The 19,352-nt window shown below is 38.7% G+C and overlaps 1 protein-coding gene across 1 annotated transcript in view; it reads right to left on the bottom strand.

Moving 5' to 3' along the window:
• Positions 1-19,352, bottom strand: part of ADCY1 (adenylate cyclase 1 (brain)) — a 156,576-nt gene that overhangs the window by 111,363 nt on the left and 25,861 nt on the right. The window contains exon 2 of the mRNA XM_014965252.1: positions 265-414. Coding sequence (XP_014820738.1) covers positions 265-414 — 150 coding nt within the window. The remainder of the gene's footprint in view (positions 1-264; positions 415-19,352) is intronic.

The following is a 19,352-nucleotide window of genomic DNA, read 5'->3' as shown; positions in this document are numbered from 1 at the left end:
CCTAAAATGCACCTTTGGTGCTGGAGCTGGCAGTAGGCATGGGATGAGCCCACACCTTCTGTGAGCACTGCAGATGAAGAGCACGCTGTGCCCGCACTGGTGAGGATGAGCTGAAGGCGGTTCAGGGAGGCAGCACCTTCCTTTGCAATGGAAACACACACACGCCTTATCAGGCACTCGGTACCAATGCCTTGACCCGTGGTCCTCATAACTGCAGTCATCTCAGAAGAAACACAGAAAAATAAATAAGACTTAGAAACTGACCTGCTTTTCATTTTCATCCTCCAGCCTCAGCCTGTCCTCAATGCAGTTCCTGGCCTGAAGGAACGCCTTCCTCTGAGCCCTTTCTGTCAGAATCCTCACAAAGACCCCATACAAATTTACACTGACAAAAAGGATTGCATTGGCCACAAGCTGTAAGAAAGAAAGAAAAACAAATGAGTACTTTAAAATACAGATTTTTATTTTACATTTCTACTCAGCTGATTCGCTCCGGGAAGGGAATTGCAAATGTTGGTGGAGGAAACAGACTGAACTATTCTCACCTCACCCTTCAATTTCACACATTTTTGCGTCTTCTTCCATATTCAAGCAACAACCTTCTTACTGCCTCTTCTCAGCTTTAGTTTGGAGTAGTTAATCAGAAGATACCTCTCTAACCAAAAAAAAAAAAAAAAAAAAAAAAAAAAAAAAAAAAAAAAAAACAACAAACCCCAACAAACCGGCATTGGAAACACACCCGTCTTTAAAAATTCTGCCTTGCTAGTCATGTCACTTATACCCTTTTCCACAACCCAACTGCAGTGAAAGAATTATGGCAGCTACCACAAATCCAAGCAAGCAATACCGCGTAACACATCTGCTGAAGTTAATTTCTCTTACAACAATCTGTAGCTTATCACTTTCATTCAGCATCAGTTCTTTCATCAGCCAGTTGGCAGATCTGTCCATCTAGTAAGGAAAGTATCTTCAGCATTTGTCCAATTCTGAGATGCCTGGAAGTCTGAAATTATCTTCTGATGCCTCTGTAAAGTAGGGATATTATTGTCCCTTTTTTTATAGTTGAGAAACAAGGCACTGACAAAATCTGTGACTAAATCAAAATGTGTGCCTGAGTACCCTAAGCTTTCATATTGTGCAGTTTGCACTTGGAAAATCTACTTATCTTCCCATATCTATACTACTAGTGTCTATACCGTATTTTTTATGACATCAGCCAAAATATTGTTGATGCTATCCTGCAACAGACCTCTGAGAAGGTGCTGAGTTCACTTCTATGAACAGTACTTTGATGAAGGACACATAAATAACCCAATTGCCCTTCTGTTTTTTTTTAACATTTTTACAATATGTGATAAAGTTAATTAAGTGACCTAAATAACTCAACAGTGGCTTGCCCGCAACGTCCCTATCTAAGACAACCTTGTCCAAGTTTCTCACCACAACTCTGGTGTCTGAAACACGTCTTCAGATGGTAAATTCTGCAATGCAATGCAGTTTTTGTTCAGAAAGGAGGCAATAAGGCCTGTTTACCCAGTATCTTTTCAGTCTCATTCTCCATATTTACTCTAGTTACTACCACGGCATCATGAAAAGGACTCCCGGGACTCAAAAATTCCAAAATTTCAGATGTCAGCTCGTGCATAAATTGGCCAAGATTGGGTATAATAAGAGCCAAGAAAAACATTACAGCAAGTAACACAATTAATGTTGAATTCCTATGCACCTGAAATAGTTCGTATAGACCATATAACTAACATTTATTTCTTAATTTAAGGCATGCATCAAGCCAGTATATTTCTACTGTTGCAAGATCTACTAGTGTTAGTAGGAGACCACTGCCTTTATTTGCACTGCATAGTGAGTCCAGATGTGCCAATCACAGAAACAAATTCTAAAAAAAAATAAAACCACCGACATTGTTGTAGAGAATGCTTGCTGAGGAACGGGACTAGGGCTGAAGGCTTGAATTCAGCCAATACAGTAAGTAGAGATCCAAAATAACATCCAGAAACTCCCTGCTGATTTTGGAGAGCCTTTGGGAAATATTTCACCCTACAAAAATAAGAAGCAAGTTTCTGATGTGTGTAACTAATGGCAGTATACACGTCCATCTTCTGTAGTCCCAGTATAGTAGGGAGAGCTTAAAGATTCATGCTGTGTGGGTTGTCCAGACCTTCACAGGTTCACAAGTTCTCTTTTACCTTCATACCAGATTGTTATTAGTTAACAGAGCATCAACAATACTTCCCTGTAAACATTCCCCCCAGCACGAAATTGAAAAGACACCCTGTGACAAGTAAGGGAGCTGTGCCTGGCATTAGTGTTTTCTTTCTCCTCAAATATCCGAAAAGAAACAGTTATTTCACAAGAGCTAACACCAGTGAAGGATGGTGTTACAGCTTCCTCCTGAGAACTGCAAAATGTGGGTTCAGGTGCCATCAGTCAGAAGAATTTCAACCTAAGAATGTGATATACCAGTTAGTTACATATCACTTCTCAGAGATGGTAAAACTTTGAAGATGAAAACCAGTACACAAGTGTTTCATTTCATGATACAGGCTGAGCATAAAACAGTCTGAAGTGCCTATGTTGCCTTATTTTGTTTCCTCACCAAGAACTGTTCGAGGTGTATCACTTTTCAGGTCCAGTTAAAGCCTACTAAAATGAAATTACTGTAAAAATTGCAGTAGAATCCTATTTTTAGAGACATGAATGTGGTCATACTCACCTTATCCCTGCATTTTATCATGCTGAAGTGTAGTGACAACAGTGTATTTTAAAGATAATTCTTATAAGCGCAATGGAATAAAAATAGAAAGGATTTGTAAAGGCCATATTCAAAGGAAGGAGACAGAGCCCACAGAATAAACAGTCAAGACATTTACAGACAGTGCAACTGCTTGACCCTGTCCATATACAAAACAGTTGTTAACAACACAAGGTGAAAAACTAATATTAACTTTATGTGCTGAAATCAGAGTGGCACAAGACATAAATAATTGCTTCTAAAGAAAATAAAAATTTAAAAAAATAAGAGTTAACTCAGTTTCTGGTCTTCAAATCAAAGCAGCAAAAGACCACATATTATAACAATCTACTAGCTGTTCTGGGACTATCATTATGATTTCACTCAAGCAATGGCGATTACCTGGACTGGGGTTAACCGGGACGTGGGTTCCTGCAATCATGCAGTCACTTTCAGATTCAGCAGGCTAAGTCATTTTCTGACACGCTTTGAACAGTTTAAGATAAAACAGAGGCTTAGCTGTCAGCTCTGGCCTGCAGGGAATTGGGGAAAGTGATAAAGCAAGTGAAAGATTCATGGGTTTCAAAATGCGAGAAAAGAAAGTAGGGCAGATCGTCTCCTGAGGTAAGAGTTCCTTCCCTCCACAACCTATTTTCCGCTTAATTACTATTTTTTCCCCAGTTGCAAACTACATATATCTGTCTCTCTAGGTTTCTCAAATGCATGCCATTACCTGGTCCTTTTCATTTTAATATATAAATATGTACCTCTATATATACACATATACATACATACATAATTTGCACACATTATGTGATGTAACTGCAGGAAAGATTGAGAGACTTCCTATTAAAACTAAGCATCTTTGAAGAAGTACTGAGGCATCCAGAACTGCTTAAATATCAAGGAAATTAATTTTAAATCATTCCTACATTATTCACGATACTACTGCTTAGTAGCAAACAGAGTGCTCTTCAGGTTTCGCCATCACCTTCTATTTACAACGCTGCCAAAGAGACAATTTACTTAATGAAATACAAAGGGACTCAAAGACATTTTTATTGTGCAACATCTTTCCAACAATGTTATTCTCTCATTCCATAATGAGATTACAAGTCAGCCAGAATAAAAAAAAAATGCCAATAGGGTCATGAAAGCCTGTTTTGATTATTTGGGTTTTTTTTTTTATTATTATTGTCACTGAATCTTGTATTGTGCATTCTGAATATCTACTACACTTCATACCAACATCCTGAGCTATAAGCTTGTCTAGTCCTTAGTAGAGTATGCCTTCTATCACTGGATGAATTCCTGCATGGCTCCTTGTGCTGGCTCTAGAGGATGTCACCAAAGGCAGATCGCCAACATAGAAAGATAGTTCTTGTGGGCTGCCTAATCAGTAAAGAGAGCTGGCAGCTTCAGCAGGTATTGCAACCAAATTTCTGTCTCTCCTGGTTTTTTTCCTCCATTGATTTTCTTGGGTCTCAAGTTAGTTTTGGCAGGTAACTCAAATTGTGCAATACAGCAATGCCCGTTAAGAAGTGAACAAATAATTCTGCAGGTAAGAAGCGTATGACATACACATGCATGCGCAGGGCTTGAATAGTTTTGGTTGGTTGGTTGGTTTTTTTTCCCTAGAATGATCTCCCACTTCTTGAGTGTCCCTTGAGACTCTCTGAAGAGTCTCTCAAAACTTTTCTCTCAATTCCAGATATGTTTTATTCTCCACTTCTTTTTCCTTCAAAGTCCCTCATGTGCATTCATGCATGCATTTGTGCTCTCTCAAACAGATGGTGAAAAATTCTTCTACGTGTTGATATTTGCCTTTTAAGCAGACTGATTTTGCTATTAGGTAAACAGTTGCATAGTAAATGGTTCAAACCTGAGGCTGGTTTTCACTGTGGAGTAGCTTTCTGTTTGCCTCACAAAATTGGCTCACTGAAAAACGTGGCTATTTCACAAAGGTGTGAATGACTTCTGGATCACTCAAAGACTTTTTTACAAAGAGGCATTCATGTGGACAGATATAGAAATGCCCAACAAAAGTAGACTAAATAAGAATATAAATTACCAGAGAAGAAAAATGTAGGAGACTCCTTCAGAACTGCATTGTGCTTTCTACAGACGGGGCTTGTGGTGTTACTGGGACTGGGGAAGGTTTTCAACAGTTACCCCTCCCAGGATTGTAATATAGTAGCTAGTATCAGTATTTATTCTCAGCAATATGAGTTCACACAATATCCCGTGAAGTAGAGAAGAGTGGAATATGTAGGAAATGTGCCAGCATTTTGAGGGGAATGTTGAAATTTGCAGAAAAGACAAGATCGATGTGATTCATGTATGTCTTAACCCCCAGATACCTGATAAAATGAGAGGTATGGAGGGCCTGAATTCTACTACCAGTTTTCTCTGTTAGTTGAATTTTACTACAATTAATTTCTGTGCCACTATTGTTGTTCCTGTTATGCAAACAGTGTGGCATTATTTTAAAATCTAAATGTCTGTTGTGAAGCATACATCTAAGGAGAGTCATTAACAGCTTACCAAAATAAGTCAGTGCTTCCACCATTAAAACTGAAGAGCAAGGCAAGACTGTGGTGTTTATGAAAACTGTTGATATAATAAAAAAGGCTTTTTACAAGTTTAAACAAAAATCGTTTCTCTTTTTCCTGTAATGGAAAATGTTAACATTAGAGCAGTGCTTTATTTACAGCACAAGACTGCACAAATGAGAATGCACAATTGCCTCTTGATCCTGACATGGCTTTGTTAAGTTCAGTATTTCACTTAATCAACTCACTTTGCAACCTTTTGAGGACACTTAATTACTACATCTGCTCCCTCCGTTTGCTGAAGTGGCATAACACAAGAGCACAAGATCTTCTCCTTTGTCCCTGACTGCATCCCAAGAGGCACACCCTCCCACCAGAGAAGGCACCCAAACACGTTTTCTCCAAATAAGTTTATTTTATCTCATTTTGAATAAATATCTAGTTTTTGTCCTAACTGTCTTATGCCATGTACTAAGAAAACATTGTTTTGCTGTGCTATTCTCTGTGGTTTCTGTCTGCATTCACTCCCCTCCTGAATCTACAGCATAATCGAAGAGGGGATTAGTGACTAGTTATTTCAGTGTTAATGTGCTGGATGACAGCAGATGTCACTGCCAAGGAAAAGACAGTAGCACTGAGGTGTCTATAAGCACACAAGTGAAGAGAGACTTTTAGGATATCTAGGATGCTGTGTCAACTAACCACAGCCAGTTTGTTTGGTTTTTTTTTACACGCACAATGTGTAATTGCAGAAATCCACTCTGGGTCTCTCCCTGTTTACATAGCTATCTGACCAAAGTACAAGACACAATTTATAACCGCTGTTTAAGATACATGCCGTAAACCCTTCTAAAAGTGCCCCCTGCAACAGTAGAGTCATTGAGAGCCATTGAGCCCTCCGGTGTTAAAAAAGTTCATGTGTTGAAGGTCATGTTCTTTTAACTTGGAAACACATGCTGGGGGAACAGTCAGCACACCTCCCTCACGTTACACACCACGGGCTTTTGTCTGGGGTCAGAAGCACTTACCTCTGAGATTAAGTAGCAGAGAATTATGACAGATTATCAGATTTGATACTGAATCGTAAATTTTGAATCCTAAACCTTATGTAGTACTGAATCTTAAATTTTGAATCCTAAACCTTATGTAGTGCTGCATCTTAAAAGCATTCTGATAAAGATACCTGTGATTACAGAAGATACCGAATATTTGTTTTGCTGAAGTCCCAGTGTGTTAACTGCCTGCCCATCAATACTGTCACTCAGGTGTGTGGTGTGAACTATGACATTAATTTCAGGCTCCTATTTTTGAGATACTGAGCTCTTGTGCCTTTTTTAGTGCATTTCTGAAAGGAACTCACAATTCCATCATTTTTACCTTTCACATTTGCAACAAATTAAATCTTTATTTTGATGTACCAAGACTTCTGGATTTTTTAATATTATTTTTTATTTGTTAAGAAGGCAGAAAAAAGCATGTATGTGTAAGAACATCAGTTATTATCAGCTTTTTTTAAAATTAAAAAAAAAGCAGCTGATTTTTAGGGTATAAAAAAAATATCAGACAGAGAACTTACAGGTGCTATACGACAGAGCACTGATATACGAAATTTTAGAAATAAGAAATAAAGGACTGGATGTAAATTACCACAAGCAGTATACAGGCTGAAATACCTTGAAGTATAACTTCTCAATCACTTCAAAACATTCCAAATAAGAAATGACTGCATAAAAGCTGTATTTTTTTGAAGAAAAAAAAAAAAGTAAACACATAGCAGCATTCCATTAGAAATGGTTGGAACAACTGCAACCAAAAAAGCAATAAGAAAATGCCCTGATTTGTCTCTGTCTAAAGCCTGTTTTCATGCATAACGTCTACATACTGATACACATTTGTAACAATATAAATTATGTCTCTTGCTTTCATATTGGTATCCATTAAGCCCAGCTGAGGTTAGTGTCAACAATATTTCCATATATCAAACCAGACCTTATAGACAGATAATTGGAGGTTACATTTACGCAGGCAACAAACTTTCTCCAAAGCTCACAGAAGTGCCCAGGTTATTGCAGACAGAGAATATCTAAAAAATATTACACGTGAAGCAAAAATAACTTCCCAGTCATTCATACTAATCAGTCAAGTCTAAGTACACAAAAGAACTGGCTGATCTCCATGGTTTTTCACTGCACAAGACATTGTGATTGCCTCTCAGATAAGATATGAGAGAGACGATATCTCAACCGTAGCTTTCTCTGGCTCTAATATCATGGTACTGCACTCCAGAATGTATAAGACATTCACAGCAGAATGTATACCTTAAACATAATGATATGGTCTTAGTCACTTCCATCTGTGGAAAGCTGAGACAATGAGCTACTCAGAAAAAAGTCAAAATATTCTTGCTAACTGGCTTACACGTCACATCCCACACATTTCTTTGTGCTGAGAAGAGAGAGGCAAATGTTGCTTGTATTTCTTTTCTGATTTAGCTGTTGCATTCTTTTACAGTGTATTGTAAGTCACCACAGAAAAAATAAACCCTCAGATCTCCTTGCTTTTGGGATGAGTTGTTATGATTTGGGTTTTTTTTGAACAATGCAATTGCTCCCAAGCATTATGAATGGCTGATATAGATCACAAAAGACTTTGAATATGTTGCCAAAGCCACTTGAAATCATTTCTATAGAAATTATGGCAAATATTTTTATTTATTTATGCATGTTACTTATGTGCTTGACAGAATCCAGGTGATCAGCCCCTGAAGCTGTTCTACATCAACCTCAAATCCGCAGCTTTCTCTACTTTTCCTTTTAGTATAATGCCATATTGTGCAACTAGAGCACAGGACAGTATTATGTTGTTTAAAACTGGTTTGCACGTGCTGTATGCAATACATGGTTCCTTGCTCCCCCCAAAAGAATCCATCTGAACATCTTAATACCCTTTTTTTTTTTTTTTTTTTAAAGCTGCAGTAATTAAATACATAAAAATAAAGACTTGTGGGGATACAAAGCCCAAGCTAGTTTGAAACCTTTGGCGGGACTATAGTTGCTAGGTGACTGGACCTTGAGATCTTAAATGCAATTCTTCTTTTGTGTCCTGTGACTGAGACACAGCATGTAGCAGCCTGTCTGGTGCCTGGCTGCTGCCAACAGAAGAATTTCTTATCTACTGTACAGCTCTTAGACTACAGAGACAGAAAATGAGGCCCTGGCTTCAGTTCAGCAAGGAGGCACCACGTTTTCAGATTACTCTTGTAACAACCCAGGTTGCTCAGCCTGAGTGGGACAGTCTCCTTCCCAGGCTCCTAGCCATGCTCCTTGTGCAGCCACTGGCCAAGAGAAATCACCACTGTCTCATGTTCCTGTGGCCTGGTTTGGTTATATCCATAAAACATACTCCGCAATATGTCTCCAATGAGACCTGGCTTACTGAAGACTGACAGATATGTACTGAGCTTCTGCACATTCTGGCAGTTGGAATGTGCTCCCAGCTTTTCACTTGAGACCCCTCACTCGTCAGCTTTAGTTCATAGAATCATAGAATGGTTTGGGTTGGAAGGGTCCTTGAAGATCATCAAGTTCCAACCCCCCTGCCGTGGGCAGGGACACCTCCATTAGAGCAGGTTGCTCAAAGCCCCATCCAGCCTGGCCTTGAACACTTCTGGGATGGGGCAGCCACATCTTCTCAGGGCAACCTGTTCCAGTGCTTCACCATGCTCGCAGTAAAGAATTTCTTCCTAATATCTAATCTAAATCTGCCCTCTTCCGACTTAAAACCATTACCCTTTGTCCTGTCACTACAGTTCCTGACAAAGAGTTCCTCCCCATCTCTCCTGTAGCTCCCTTCAGATATTGGAAGGCTGCTATGAGGTCTCCGCAGAGCCTTCTCTTCTCCAGGCTGAACAACCCCAGGTCTGTCAGCCTGTCTTCATAGGGGAGGTGCTCCATCCCTCTGACCATCTTAATGGCCCTCCTCTGGACCCATTCCAACAGATCCATGTCCTTCCTGTGTTGAGGACTCCAGAGCTGTCTTTTCCGTAAAAACTCAAAAGTGCTCTACAAAGTTTTGCCAATGAACAGTGCTGGGGAGGAGGTCAGCGACTGAGCTGGTCACAAAACATGGGTCTTCCAAGCCCTGGCTCTATTCTCCAGCAGTCCACACTCAGTTTTGCCAAGCCTAGGAACCGTGCTGCTGAGGACAAAGTACAATCTGCAGGGCTTATTGGACATGCTGCACAGACACTGCACCATCTACCTGTAACACTGACAGGGCACGCTCCTGCGCTGGACACAGGCCGCTTCCAAAGAGGGCTCAAATTTTGCTCCTGGAAGGTTGGGTGCATAAAACCTTGAAAATGCAACACCCATGCTTAAAACCTCTAAGTGCCTTTTTATTAATTTAACTTCTGGGAGACAGCTATGCCTACAAGCATGTTCCCAAGTCTGTGTATGTCAGCTGGGTATGATCCCAGGCATATTGCAGATGATAAAATAAAGACAGGTTAAGTTTCAAGCAGCTGTCCAAATACTACAATGTAATGAACTCATTGCTTGGAAATCATGCTGAAATGCATTACTTAAAGTCCTATATAGCAAACTGAAGTAATTTTTTGGTGATCCAAGCTGTGTCAGGTACACATTTTTCATATCAAGCATATTGATTTTATGCCACTAAAAAAGGTTTGCCCCAAAAATGTCAAGAAGTATACAGAAGTCTTCTAGTAAGGCACCTGTAAATTAAATTGAATGACTAAACTGCGAGGCCTTGGTTCTCACTCACTGGCAAAACACCTGGTTCTTTTCCTGATGAATGAAGGCAGCCGGAGATAAAGAAAGGGAAAAGCGCACACGGTATTGCTCTGGCTGCCTGCGTACTGCTGAGTGACACCACGGCTGCATCAGGACTGAACTCATCTCAGCCTGTTTCCCTTTCCACCAGAAGGATTGGCTGCTAGACTTGACAAATAGCCTCTTGTATCTCTTTTCTCTTTTTTTCCTCTCCATGCAGATATTTGAAGCAGTTGGTGAATGATGTCACTTCTGGTCAAATGTCCTGAAAAGATAAAAGTGTTTGCCTTGAGGAAACTATGTTCTATTACACACAGACCGTTTACTTTTCTCCTATTGTGCTTTACAACTTGCAAGAGCTGTCTCTGCAGATAATAAGATTTTCACTCTACAGGGTCATTTTAACTACAGGATCTTCTGTCAGTGTTGGCACTTGAGAGCTTTAATACTGTCAAAGTTGCAAAGGAGCAATTTAAGTTGAAGAGACAGAGAAAACTAGCCATTTTCTTGTTCAATTTTGAAAACTATTTTTCCAAAGAGAAACCAGCTATACAGTATGTCACTAAGCAACTGATCAAACAAGAAACTGATGGACGATCTAAAAAAAAATATTTCCATTCATATTTGCACTCAAGAGACTTATTAGATAAACAAGAGGATATATCCCTGTTTAGTGATTCTATTAAACAGTTTAATTCCTTAGTCAATGATTTCAAGAGAAGCCAAAGAAATTCTAAAGATTTAAGACCAAAGGACCACACTCTACTCATTTTCAGTTGGCGATCCTAAAAATCAAGTTTGTTGGAATCTCTGTGCTCTAAGATTAAAAATAGTCTGAGCATGCTGAAAAATAGAGGCATGATTCTGTGTTTGGGAATTTGGGAAGCATTCCAAACTGATTCATAGAAATCTCATTGTTGGAGTAGGACCTTAGAAATAAAATATGCCAATTTTGTGAGCAACAGGATGCTTTTAAAGACTTATCATGAGAGCACATGACTAATAACTTCTTGGGATATATGATCTTGTCATGTGTAGGTTTTCTGGTTCTGTTTTAACGCAACATCATTTGAATGCAAAACAATTATTTTGGAAAAACATCACAATGTTATGAATGCCAAGCATTTAAAAACACTGAGCCAAACTGCAGAAATAAAGTGTTAAATCACAAACCTGGAGGGAGCTAAGAAATAACAGGACATAAATCAAGTATGGTTTTGGAAGAGGAGGAAAATAAAAAAATAAAGAAGGAAAGCAGTGATAAAAACTGGAACTGAAATATGCCTACTCTGAGCAGAAAAGAAGAGCAAAAGAGTAATAAGGGGGCTAGAATTACAGATATGATGCCGAATGTAGAGAAAATTTAGCATAATCTTGAACACTGTGCTAATTTTTTTTTCTTTTGCCAATGCCACATTTCATTTTTCCTCATTAAAGGGGAACTTTTGGGGTTTTGTTTGTTTTATTTGAATGACAGAGATGACAGGTAAGGATCATGGACTGTGATTCTTTGCATTGTGAATGAGGTACCCTCCTGGAATTTTTTTGCTCCTATAGCTACTGAAATACTCAGAAACTGAACCCAACTTTCATTAATCAATTAAACTCTTCCTTCCTACAAACTGTCCGGTGGGTTTAGTTTTTGCTTTGAATGTCTTGTCAGTTCTGGTTAGCTTAAGGCTGTCCATCAAATTAAGAATGTGCAATCTTAGGAGAAATGGTGCTATTTCCACGTACATATTATAAGAGATTGCAAACAACAGAATTTTATGCCCTGGAAAAGACAAGAGTGGAATTTAACTGAGTTATTGAGAATTCTGAAAATTACTTGGAAAACAAAATACATCAGCAATTTCTTATTCTGCTTTAAAACAAATGAGACAGGGGAGACAATATGTTAAGCCCCAAAGCAAGCTGTTCACTGGTAAAAAAATAATATGAGTCAATTGCAACTACTGTAATATGTTATATTATGTCATATTACATCTTTCTTAACTGTACACAAATCCCCTTTTACGGGTTTGTTGACTGCACTCTTTTTTGCACAAAGAAATGAAGAAATAACAAGTATGGGATAGGACATGTACTCTTCAGTGCTGCTTAAGAGAGATTTTTGCTTCTGGTGTGGGCGGCGTCTGCTTTGTCTATCCCTAAAGACGCAACATAAATCAAGGACTGTATTTGATTACGTTTACAATAGCAAGAAAAATGCCCAACAGGTGTGGACTTCCAGCTGGAAAGAAGTGGTGCTCAGTGGTGCCCACACTATGTATTTTGGGAGAGGTTACTTTGGATCAGCTCTGTCTTTTTCCTGTGGACCAAACACCAGTTAGCTTGCTTTCTGCTAAAGTTTCTGGTCTTAAAGGCACAAGATGCATTTTCAGGTAACAGACAAGATTCAGGCTTTTTCTTTTTTTTTTTTTCCCCAATATTGCAAAAAATAGAGATTACTTTTTTGAAATGATCCTCTACCCAGCAAGTCTCAAAGGAGAGGTCTATGTCATACAGATTGCACAGGAACAGGAAAAGATGGCACTTGCATCACAGAGATATGTGCTGAATCATGCTAAGCGTAAATGTGTATAAAAGGGGCTCATAATAAAAGCAAATATAGCACTGTTGATTATACATATGTATGTATATAAGCATATATACATATGTATGTATATAAGCAAGCTACAATATACACAAATGTATGGTAGATGCTTATTACTCCATGGCAAAGCTTTGCTAAATACAGAAAGAATAAAATATTAATCACCTATTCATTCAATAACTTGTCAACCATTTTAATATTTTCTAAGGTCTCCTGATAATAGTAGTCTCCTGAAATAAGTCGTTCCTAAATCATTATAGGCTGATGTCAGATACAATCCTGGGGATTACAAGTCTATAAAAGGGGATTTAAAAATTAGATATGTGGTATTGAATTAAAGCTTCATAATAACTGTGCAGGTTCTTAGTTTTTTTTAGACCAAAATGTAAGTAAGAAAATATAATTTCACAGTACACTACAACTTTTCCATTTTTCTTCTTTTTTTCCCCTTTCTGTACTTCAGAATAAAATAGATGTGAAACATACATTCTTGCAAGAACAGTGTAATACTAGCTATATTCATTTTTATGACTCTGTAAAGAATTATACATATTAGATTATGCTAATTACGAGTTTGCTATTGTGAGAAACATCGGCTCACACCTAGAATTTAAAGAGGACAAAGTCGCCGAAGCAAAGGTATAGAAATTTATTATACGAAACAGCGCTGAATCGGGTGCATCTCAAAGTAGAGGCACACCCCATTTAGGTTTCTTAGGTATCTTTATACTTCTTATCCCGGCCGCCTGAGCCACTGTCTCCCTTCTCATTGGCTGAGAAGTTGGAGCTCACATTCTTCCCGACCACCTAACTAAAAACGTACATCTGTTCTACAAAACTCCAGGTGGTCTTTGTCCGCTTTATCAGTTTGCTGCCGGTCTTTAGTCAGTCCTCACAGTCCTTTGTCCACTTATCATTCTGCCATTGGCCCTGCTCTCTTCACCTAGATGACTTCCCGTAGACCAGGACCCCTGGACAGCCCCAGGGCGCTTCTAAGGATTAGTTGGGTACAATGGGTGAGGCTCCACCATTACCAGGCCTCCTCCGTCAATACAGACATACTAACAAAAATATATCAATTAGCTGAAGCAAAACTCAGCCCATTTCTCACACTATATTGTGCTTTTTTAAATCTATGTTTCTGATGTGAAGATAACAATAATAAAATAAAGAAAAAATCTTCTATATCAAATCCTTCAAAAAAATTTTTGGCCAGGTTCTGATGCACTGAATATCTCTTGGATGACTGCCCCAAATGCTCTGACAAAGCATCCATGTTAGCTGTTCACAAGCCCTTTTGTAAGAAATCCTAACAAACAGATTCATTAGGGGTAGTGCTCCTGCCTTCAGAACTAAACACCAGTGATCTGATCCCAATTCCTTCAATGAAATAATCTGAAAGACTTCTTAAAACAACGTGGCACCAAACACTGTGTCATGGGGTACTTAAAAGTTGAGGTTATAGCAGAAGTTCAGTGAAGATTCTTCAAAAAATGCAGATGTATTAGTAATTTTGAAACAGGATGGGATTTTGCAAGCAGGAAACTTCATAGAAATAAAAAAAAACAAAACTAAGAATGGAGGAGTTTTGACAAGGTGGAAGATCACACAGTTCAAGAGTATACATCCTTTACATGTGAAGTAAAAAAAAGATTACTTAGACTAAGGAGAGGTGCAGGGAGAAACAATGAAGAACATCTTGAACCAGTCAAGTCCCCTCTAAACAGAGTGTAGGAAGTAGATAGTCAAACCAAATGAGTAGGTGCTCATATGCCAATACATAAGGGGGAACTGGGATGAATTCAAACTGTATACTGGATGAGAAATATCATATTAGAAGGATACTAGAAAGAAAATACAGTAAACATCAAAGTACAAATAAGCACAAAATACTTAGAGATACTTTTCCAGGGGAAAAAAAGAAAAAAAAAAAAGAAAAAAAAGGAAAAAAAAAAGAAAAAAAACCTCACAAAACAAACAGAAAATCTACAGTAGTGATTGATTTCAGAAGGAGGAAGTATTGTAACTTATAAGGAGCATATCAGGGAATCTCTCTTAGATTGAATTATCCATAAAACAGGTTCTAAAACAGATCCCCAAATAAGAAGGATCAGATTGCCAGGACCAGGCAATATTCTGCTAGGCGCTCCTACAGAACTCCAGTGTGACGTTACTGAACTATTGCTTTTATATTGGGCAAAGTGGTAAAAACTATGAAAAACAACAGAATCTGTAGAAAAAATGTAGTCAGGGAAAAATGAATCCAGTGCTTTTAGAGGAAAGATATGCCTGCAAACATGAAGTTTGTCTCAGTAGGCATTTCTATTTAAAAATTAATATGAACTAACACAAGCACCAATCACAAAAACACTACTTCTGTTCTCCTTCAGGGGTCTCCAGCAACTTCTAGCAGTATTTTTCAGTAAGTTTAAGTACCAGCTGAACACCAGTAAGAGGCAAAATCCATGACATTCTTTGAAAGTTCAGACAACTTTAGAGATACAACCCTACTCTTTACATCGGCACATAATGATTGCCCCAGTGCAATTATTTTGACTACCTCTAAAACCCCAAACACATAGTCTATAATCAGTGGACTAAATCCTGACAGTAGTCACTTCACACAATCCGGTTCACTTGCACATCTACATGAAAGTCAGAATGATAGCATGCTTTCTGCCTGAATAGCTTAGGTTTCCACACTGTAATCCAAAGACTCAGTTAATGAAGCTACGTCACTATTGCCAGCCTATCTACTTATCTCTAATATTTTGAAGTGTATTTTAAATTCTGTGTTGTGTTCTGTTGCATTTGCTATATTGCCTTGCTTTGGCATATTGAAAAAAACCCCATTTATTTAAAATAGGCAGATTTTCATATTGGGTAACTATTTTTTTTTTAGTCAGAATTAACTAAGCATAAGAACTGAGGCAAGGGCTAAGATTAGTTTTAGAAAGAACTCTAAATAACTTTATACATGTTAATATATGTTTATAATTGTGTTCAGATTATATAAATTGCATACAATTCTACCCTTAAAGACCTGTGCTGACAGGGACATTGAGTGAGATATTTTTCCAGTGTAAAGCGCTGTGTAATTAGTTCAGGGTAGGAAATATACCAAGTAATTACATTTTTGCCTGCCTAAATTACCTTGGGTTCAGTTGATTATAGGAATCTGCCAGCGGTTAAGCAGCTACTGTGTTTCACTTCGATTAGCGGCTTTTCAGTAATGCAGTTGGCAAAATAATTTCTGTAAAGTCTCACCATCCTTTCAAATGGCCCAATATATGTCCAAATCTAACTTATCATCTGTGCACTTAATGAAACCTATCTGTTGCTGTCTCCAGTAGTGCAACATTACACAGCAACACCTCCGTGGATTAGAGTTTACCCCTGCAGTGCTTTGCGTTACTGGCAGGGAATACCATCAGTTCTCCCTTTTTTTTTTAGTAAGTAGTGCATGCACAATATGGCATAGCATTTTGACTAATCAAGACAAGACTACTGATACGTGTAGCATACAAGTATAGGTGTATCAATAATTTGACCTAGCCATGAAATTTTTTGGCAAAAGGCATTGCATCATTTAATGAGTCAGTTTTTTCAGGGGGTCAGACTCCTTTGCACAGTCCAAATAGAAAGCCAGCCCCCTCACACCCTTCAGAGGCACGTGTCCTGAGGTTGACCATTCTCCTGAGCACAGCACAGTGCTGCAAAGGCACCACCAGCTGAGCTCTGAAAACTGTCCATCCAAATCAGTGCAATCTCTCTGCCTGAGAAACTTGAGACTCTCACTTAATAGAGTTTATCCTCCCGGGTGCAATGTGGTGCGATTATGGCCATATTGCTGCTGGTTTAAGCGCTTGAATAGATTCTGTAAGCTCTGCACTATGTCCTTATTAATGCTGCTACATACACCCATAGCAAATGGGGAGTGGGAGGCAGGGGGCACTAAGGCAGCTTGAGCAAGTAGAAGCAGAGACTGCCCTGATGCTGCTTCCCCTTCTCCTGACTCTTGTTCCTCTCCTGTGCCAGGAGTCACACGTTTAACTGGCTCTGGGAACTCACCTGGCCAAAAATAACCCACTCTTTACAAATAATCTTATTTTTCAAAATTGTGCCCCTTAAGGGATTGCATGTTTTTCAACAGTAAGCAACATGAGATGCACCATTGCATGTGAACTTGTTCCAGCTAAACAAAATTAATAAAGCAAGAAGCCACAGACATTAGCATTAAGCCATAAAATGTTTGCCCTGGTTATTTCCACAGGGAGGCTAGCGACAATTACTAAGGTGCTGACTTTGAAGATGCATAGTACATTTAATTTAGTTACAGTGGCAAAAGAACCTAGAAAAGGACTTCAAATGTCAAGTTTATTTAACAGTACAGGTACAGAACAGTAAGATGGAACCAATATTCTTTGCTAAGCCTCTGCTCTGTCAAAAACATCCACTTCAGAAGAATAGTCCAGGCTGTCCTGGAACAATCATAAATCTACATTCTGAACCCGACAGTGATTTCTTAGAGATCTGGTCCTTCAACTACACAGCTGTCATCCATGATGCCCATATAGAGAGATCTGGCAGGTAAATGCCTCCAGCCTTCAAACGGACCAAGTACAATAATTACCTACTACCACTATGTTGTCTATGGACTGGGAAAGTTTGGGATCCACTGTACTGGAACCATGCTCTGGAAGGTGCTAAATGCTCTCCTGAAAAGTCCTAAATATGGAGCAAAATAGTTCACCATAAGGAGAAAGAAAGTTTGTATCAGAGGTGCAGTCTGATGGTGCCAAGGGCTACAGCGGAAAGGTTTGGAAAATTGAGCAGAATTAGAGTACAAGGGAGAAAAATTGAATAGCATTTCCTTAAAAAAAAAGATAGATGCTTCGGGGAAGAAAGCTCAGAGAAAAGATGTTAGGTTTTCAATCTGCTGATTTTTTTGTTTCTGTTTTGTGTTATTTTTTTTATGCCCAGCTGAAAGCAAGGGAAATTTCATTACTGAATTATAAGGGAGAATATGGTTTGGCCCAAAGTAGAAATAAAGCTACCAGGCAATATTTTATTTTTTCATAAAGACCATACCATTATAGTAAAGTATATAGACACAAAGTGCCATTCTAATAAAGCTGGGCCACACTATAATATTCACAATGTTTACGGGTTCAGTGAAAAAATATTAAAGGTACAAAAATTACGGACAGATATATTTGAAAGCTACAGAGACTAACATCAAGTCTGCAGTTATGAAGCCACAAATAAAGAAATAAATAGACAGCTGCAAACAAAGAAATTTTCATGTCCATGCTCTAAGCATAGATAGGCAGACAATAGACAGCCTGCCTCCTTTTAAGGATTAAAGTCTGCTGGAGAAAAGCAATACTGCCAACTAGTTAGTGTTCATTTGGAAAACCCAATCAGGTAATCAAGATCCAAGAACCGCAAATCAACTATCCAATATAGATGATAAAAACAGTATTGGTAGCAGCCAGCTAGGAAGCAAGACAAGTCAGCCATCACTTTCTAGGACTACCAGAACTAACCAGAAGACCAAGGAATGAACACACTACCGGCAGTACCTAGTGAACAGATGCTTACCCACCACAGAGATCACATGAAGAGTTAAGAAGTGGAACAGCCAAAGCTGCAGTTCCCAGACGGAATAATTCTTCACAAAAGATCAAAGCTCAAAATCAATGTTTTCAGCAGTCACTGAAGGTTATGAGTATCGTGCAGTATTTTGATAACATTTTTTTTATTTAAATAAGCAGCCGAGGAGAGGAGTACAAATATCAGAAGTCTTTTGCAAAGATATGTCATACAGTTCTGATTCAGCAATATTTAATTCAGCTGCTGCACAACTCCTTTTATTAAAAAAAAAAAAAAAAAAAGAGACCACTTTTTTCCACACGTCTGGCTTTCTTTGTCAAACAGCAGTTTGCTCTGGAAATTTTTACTCCACAACTGCCTTCTGGCAAACCTGGCAAGGAATTCAGATGTGCTGTGAGACAGAGCCTGGCTTGGGACCATTAAAGAAATCTAATATCAAGCCCACCAACTGTGACGTTGAAACTACTGCACAAATTAGTATTTTGTCATGTGCAGTTAAAAGTAGTTGATGGGGCCTATGATGAAATATGCACAGGAATACATGCAAGAACTTTGTATTTTTGCTTTTATCCAAAACATGATTATGCATTTGACTCCTGATATGGAATGAGGCAGTTTCTGCACCCTGGCCCCCAAGAAGGACACAGGCATGACAGCACTAATGACAAAACTGACTGAATGGCCCTAGCAGATCAAGTGATGGGTTGTCCCATTTGGTTTTCTCCATCTGTTTTGGTTTTTTTTCTCCATTTTCTGCATTTGGTTGCACAGCACCTGCTCAACCATTCTGCTGGGTGAGAAAAAATGAACTGAAGCAAACGCCTAGTGGGACAGACTGAACCAAGCAGAGCCAGGCAGAGCACTCTCCAGACTCTCACAAGCAAATGCTGGGAATAGTGACATGCCATGCTCTGCACAATAATTAAGGTGGAAGAATAAGCTGTGGAAAAATACAAGGTCTCTTCTGTTCTTATCACCTGACAGAGAAGCCATTTGCAGAGCAATGGGACGTGGGAAAGGGACCTTGGTTAATCTGGTGGTGTGAG

The sequence above is a fragment of the Calidris pugnax genome, unplaced genomic scaffold, assembly GCF_001431845.1.
Source record: "Calidris pugnax isolate Ruff unplaced genomic scaffold, ASM143184v1 scaffold41, whole genome shotgun sequence".
Taxonomy (NCBI): Eukaryota; Metazoa; Chordata; class Aves; order Charadriiformes; family Scolopacidae; genus Calidris; species Calidris pugnax.
Note: the sequence above shows the minus strand (reverse complement) of the source record. Positions and strands in the feature narration are given on the sequence as shown.